Here is a 6,137-nt window from a genome sequence, read left to right as displayed (position 1 = left end):
CAAAATTTACTGTACTCTTGAAAGTATAGACTGCATCAGCCCACTGAACAAATGCCTATTCAGCCTATAAAACACGGGGGGGCAGTTTTGCTTTGTGTGTTGCATGTGTACTCCTTACACTTAATAGATGTACTGCATCGTCCTGGGCAACTTGGGACATGCATTGCATCTGTTCTTTTTTGTTGCTACTGCATCTACGAACTGTGTTTAGATCAGGGGAGATGCACAAGAGCAACCACCACTTGTGATGGCCCTCGCTGGAACACATTGGCTCATATGTTGGGCCAGACGATCATTCAGCTTCACCATCCTGCACATCGCTTAGTCTCCTCTTGCTGGTTGCTGATTGGCTTATTTTGAAGCTGACTGATGGTCAGCCTCAAACTTGTCTGCAAAGTCAACGTCAGACTGAGTTGTTGGTGTAGCTCACTTGGTTCACCAGGTGACCTACAGTGCTGTTAAAAAGTATTTCCCAAACAATATATAAGGTTAAAGAAGAGCCATGAATGTTAAACTGCAAGTTGAGATTCGTTTGGATAAAAGTTGAAAGGTGTGAATAAAAATGTATAAATTAGGGAAAATTGGGATAGGCTCCAGCGCCCCCCCCCCGACCCTGAAAAGGATAAGTGGAAGCGAATGGATGGATGGATGGTTGAGACTGGATGATTTATATCCTGGAACTAAAAGAGCCTTTCTAAGGACTTGGAAACAAGAACAGCTACAATAAATAATGAAACCAATACTTCATCAGATAGTCGTAAATATGAAACCATGTCCTAGTCACCCTTGCAGTGATGGTATTGTAAAATTGCTTTTGTGCTACTCTGACGCACAAGCTGCAAAAATCAACCTCAGAAAGTTAGACCAAAGGTCATGCTCACTCTGTGGATAATTGGCATGGCCTTTACAGAGAGCCAGAGGAGGGTGATGAGGGTGCAGTTAAATTTGAGTGAATCAGTTTGATAGTGTTGCTGGTATCCATCCAGCACTTGGCCCCTGACATCAGACAGCCCGCTGACTCTTGTGGCACCTGCTGAAAACAATTATCAACTCTGTCAACAAGGAACATCCAATCACTCCAGTATTTTCCACAGCAAACACTGTCCTAGTTCTTCTGAAGATAAATATTTTTTAATCTATTGACAAAAAAAAATCTTGTTTACTGTGTGCATCACCATAGAAACACACGCCTTTTAAATTTCTGCTTCCGTCTTACCCTGAAAGTCACATCACACTTCCAAAGCAATATCAGGATCTCGAGAGGCTCTCAGTGTTTGATGCTTTTATCTGTGCTTTGAGAATGACATTTTATAAAGGAATGAGCTATACAGTGACCATGGGAAAGAATTGCGGATGACGCAGACACGGTTAACTGCTGGAGGATGATTGTGTGAACCTGAAAACTGATCTTACAGCTCGGCAGAGCATGTAGGTCAGCTGTGGTGCGATATAGAATAATGTATGACATCAAAAAAGGGAAGAGGCCAGAGGCAGCACAATGACCTCCGGCTAAGCAATGAGAAACAGAAGTAAAGACACCATTCAAACTCAAAGTGACAGGCTGTTGCAGAGCTGCACTGAAGCTTTGAAATGGACTTCGTCTTGCTCCACTAGACCAAGAGAAAGAGGACTTACTCAACAGATAACAAGGAAATGGTTTTACTGAACTCCCAGACAAAAATGAAGTGGGAAAATGTATTAAACAGGACACCATTTGATTTTAAAATGCAGATTTTATTTTCTGCAGGGTCATTTCTTACTTGCAAATAAACAAGTTAGAGATCAACCAGTGGCTTCTATTGATTTTTTTCCTCACCTAAATGCCAGCCAAATAACACACACCACCCTCATTACTCTTAAAAGCTTGAAGGGTATAAACTAAAGCAAGAACAATTAACCCATGAGCAAATGCCAACTATTGTGGATTAACGGTTCAAACATTTTAAAGCCAGCCTAAAAGTACTGATGCCTTCATAAATTGTCTGTGTAATAAATATCACTTGATTTTGAACCATTAAGACGACATTTACAGGAGTGAAACATTTTAAGGTTTCATTACAAACACCTAGAGAACTTAATGCAATCCCAAAAGAGCTGCCGGTCTACAAACTAGGAATTTGTCATTAACATAAGCTAGGGCACAGTATACACCACAATGACGACTAATGCTAAAGCCATTGTTAATTCTGAAACCAGAGATCATAGCTAAGCCTTTGCATCAAATTGCATTAAACTTAATCTGTGGACGTGGCCACTACCACAGATTTAGTGTAATGCATTGATGCAATTTCAACACTGAATTTTGAGAACCTTTAGGAGAGTTTAGTTTGATTTTAATAGCAATTTCTTTCTCTGTTCTGCATTTCTGTTCCCGTCTGTATGTGTATGATTGGCCAAAGCTTTCATGTGTTTTTAAAAATGTGGCTGGTAGAAGTTACAGAAGCTCAAATATCTCCCTTCATGTAGGGAGACGCATCCATATTATGAACTATTGAAGTCTTTATTGTGTAACACCATAAATCGCGAAGAACCGAGGTTGTACACTGGAGAAAATTAGTTGCAGCTCAACTTTGGACAGGTGGACAAATTTACTCTGTACATATAACTGCCATTCCCCTTTTGTGTAACCAAACATAAAGGCCAGGCTCTAAACTGCAACAGCTTAACCTCCATTGTACAGATCTGACAGCAGACACTCATCTTTGTGTTCAAAGTCTCATCCGCCTCCAAAACGACATGCTGTGTGCATCAGTTCTTACTCATGTGCAGCGCTTCGTTCATATTTAATGAGCCCCAACATGTTCAGCAAATGTCAACTGATGTGTGCACCCGAAGCGAGCACAAAAGATAGATGCAGGAGAAGAACAGCTGTTTGAGTGTGTTCACAATGAGATGCAATTAATATGACTAAACAAATCTTGGTCCTTCAGCACCTGCCACTGATGGGCTGACCTTCAGCAGTTCACCTAAACACTCAAGCACTTAGAATTCAAGCACCACTTTGAGGAAACTCACAACTATTTTTATTGGGTCAAAAGCCATGTTACAAAATAAGTGTTTCAGCTGAGACCTGCCGTCTCCAGAATAAGACTCAAAAGCTTGACATCCTAATCAATGTGTCAAGTTACACTGCTTTGAAATTTAAGTATTTTAATGTATACAATCTACATTCAAAAGGAAAAAGACCCATTGTCTAAACAAGAAAAAAAACAACTTTGGTTTAACTTTGAAACAAAGTACTAACTTAACCAAAAAGCCTGGAAGCATCCTTGTTTAACCTTTTACTGGCGCAATCTCGTTCTTCTCCAGAGCCTGATGCTGTTTGATCCCAAACAGGTTACGCAGATTGACTTCTGGGTCAACATAGTGATGGATCTTGCGCTCATTGAAGAGGCCTGAGAGGTTCGTTTCCACCTTGGCACGTCTGGAGATTCGCATGCGCAGAGCAAATAGGTGACGCAGGTTTTCCTCCACGAGTGGCAGATTTTGTCCATTCAGGCGTTTCTGCCAGGTTTTCCTGGGTCGCTGCCGTTTCTGTTGAGTCAGAAAATTGAAATGAACTTGGTTTAACTCCACATATTAAACATAAATGAATTAGTGAACCCCCAGATTTAGACCTGAAGAATTTAAATTGTAACAGGTTTGCAGAGAAATATGTAGGTGCTTTAGTCTACTTCTACACCATTAGGTCTTACTTTCAGAGTGGTAGCATTTGGGTCATGGCGAAGTAGGTGTCTGGTCATACTCTCCTGCAGAATAAAAACAGTCACTACACAAGTTCCAAAAAAATAAATTGCAAATCAAGTTTATTATTAAAGCTACTTTAAAACTGGATGTTATGTTTCACTGGCATCTCTTTTGATTTAAAGTAGGTACACATTTCCAGTTTCTTGCTAGAGACCTACCCGCATAGCAAACATGCGAGTACAGTCGGGGAAGGAACATCTGTATTTGAGCAGCTCAAGGTGCACCTTGCGAATATGGTGCTGCAGGTTAAAGGTTGTAGAAAAGTAAGCCTGGCAGTCATCTCTGGGACAGACCAGCACAGGCTTGTGGGAAGCATGCGTCCGCTTGTGCCTCCGCAAAGAATCCACTTTCTTAAACTCCTTCTTGCACACTTGGCATGTAAATGTGGCTGCAACACAAAAAAACAATTAACTGGGCCATCCTTTAACCAACAAAGCACTGAGCAGGGAAACAAAAACTATGTACTATGGTCAAATTCACCTGGGTGTTTAATCATGTGTTTCTGAAGTTTCCCCCAGGTATGTTCAAATACCTGGCAATTAGTATGAGGGCAGCGGTAACCTGCAGAGACCAGACAAATGAGATCATCCACCATCTCCCTTCTGGGCCATGTTTATTTTGTCTTCAATGCATGAAAAGGTTACACACAAAAGCATTCAACCCCATTTTAATGAAAAAACTGTACCGAGATTAAAGACGACAAGTCCCCACCAAGATTAAACCAACCTGCATGCTTCTTCTCGTGAGCTTTGCGGGCAATATGGGAGTCAAATGTGGCAGCGCATCCATCCTTCGAACATCTAAGTATCCCAGGAGTAAAGACAGAAGTAAAAATTAATCACAGACACCAACCCCACATAGGCATTGGCAGCTCATTCTGCAGGTATAAACGCTGATTAAAGCAGTAAAAGTATCATCCTTAATACAGAAACTCATTTGACAGCTTCAGCAATTTCTTTAAGTCACACAGTAGTGTCAGTATATGTTAAAGCAGAGCAAAATCTGAACTATATTTTATATGAATCTAAGCTATTACATGGACTTACTTGAACTTGGCAACCATTTCATGTTCCTTCAGGTGCATCTTAAACAACCTGCGCTTTTTGAAGGTCAGAGAGCAGTTTGGGTGCTTGCACTACAGGACGGGAATGCACAAGTGATTAAAATGACAAGGCTTGAAAACCGGTTTATCTCAAAAGTAAACGAAGCTGGTGTAAATTATGTAGTTTTGGTGCCATCTGGTGGATAAGTGTATATTCACACAAACCTTGAAGTACTTATTTTTGTCTCCATGGGCGAAGCGCACGTGTCTCTTCAATTTGCTTGCGTTAAAGAATGTCTTTGTACAGGTCACAAACTTGCATCTGCATGAATCAGAAACCAAAGTGAGACGACAGCTGAGAGAAGGAAAACCGTGTTTGAGTTACTTACTTGAATCGCTTCTCCCCGGTGTGCTCAAGCATGTGGCGCCGCAGGTGAGAGCTTCTGGAGAAGCGACGACCGCAGCCGGCAACTGCGCACTGGCACGGGCGCTGCACGCATTTATCATAGTTGTAAAGTTACGGTTTCTTACTTTATTTTTCAGTTAAAAGGGTTTTGAAAGAAAGGCTTTGGCACTGCGTGATTGAATATTTTCCTTACCGCCCCGGTGTGCACAGTCTCATGCTCTTTGAGTTTCCACTGCCTGGTGAAAGTTGCGCCACACTCGCCATGAGAACAGCTGAACAACTCCAGCGGTTGACCGCCGACAGGTTTCCCAGCTCGCATGTCATTCATTTTTTTCCGATATCTGAAAGTTACTCTAACTACAGAACGTTATGAAAATCGAGCGGCTGTTCCCTGCCAGTCTTATACTCTCTGGAAAGCTTTTAATTAGTTAACTGGCAGCGTCCTGACACCAGGCGATGAGTCACGCTTTACTATACTCTAAGAGAGAACCTGAAACCAATTAACTGCTAATTACCTCATTTTCCGCCACTTGGCCCAGCTGTAGTCACACAAACCTGGGCAAACCAGCACATCAATCAGCTCGTCACGTTGCTGTCCATGAGTGTTGCTATACTTCTTTTTTTTTCCTGAAGTGATACAATGACGGCTAAAGAAGACACATCAGAGATTAAAAACAGCAAACTGTGATGTTAAATTCTAATAAGGAGGCTATATTGTAAACATGCCTTCATGAAATTGGCTCATACTTAACAATAAGGACTCTTTCAACAACACCCCTTACTAACACTCCACGCTGAAGCTCTTCTCGATTACATAGGTAATCAGAGTTATACCTGTGGCAAGAGGTACCATGGGAAATATACACTCACTGCCCACTTTATTAAGCACATCTTGCTACCAGCAAGTTGGATCTTGTTTGTTTTTGTTTTTTGTTTGTTTTT

At 41.4% G+C, this 6,137-nt stretch overlaps 1 protein-coding gene across 2 annotated transcripts; it reads right to left on the bottom strand.

The window, feature by feature from the left end:
• Nucleotides 1–3,007: 3,007 nt before the first annotated feature.
• Nucleotides 3,008–5,677, bottom strand: 42sp43 (P43 5S RNA-binding protein). 2 transcript variants are annotated; one of them, XM_005726106.1, is made up of 9 exons: nucleotides 5,389–5,677; nucleotides 5,179–5,279; nucleotides 5,015–5,111; nucleotides 4,794–4,882; nucleotides 4,474–4,547; nucleotides 4,228–4,308; nucleotides 3,972–4,135; nucleotides 3,696–3,749; nucleotides 3,008–3,534 (listed from the first exon to the last, which is right to left on the bottom strand). In XM_005726106.1, exons 1-9 carry the CDS (start codon nucleotides 5,521–5,523, stop codon nucleotides 3,274–3,276), a joined length of 1,056 nt encoding a protein of 351 aa, XP_005726163.1. In that variant the 5' UTR covers nucleotides 5,524–5,677; the 3' UTR covers nucleotides 3,008–3,273. The 2 variants fall into 2 exon arrangements, with proteins under 2 accessions (XP_005726163.1, XP_005726162.1); XM_005726105.2 differs by having other exon boundaries at nucleotides 3,906–4,135; nucleotides 5,389–5,675.
• Nucleotides 5,678–6,137: the final 460 nt, after the last annotated feature.

This window comes from Pundamilia nyererei, unplaced genomic scaffold (assembly GCF_000239375.1).
Source record: "Pundamilia nyererei isolate P.nyererei 1_Seehausen unplaced genomic scaffold, PunNye1.0 scaffold00018, whole genome shotgun sequence".
In the NCBI taxonomy this organism is placed as follows: Eukaryota; Metazoa; Chordata; class Actinopteri; order Cichliformes; family Cichlidae; genus Pundamilia; species Pundamilia nyererei.
The sequence above is the reverse complement of the archived record's forward strand: the minus strand, read 5'-3'. Positions and strand labels throughout refer to the sequence as shown.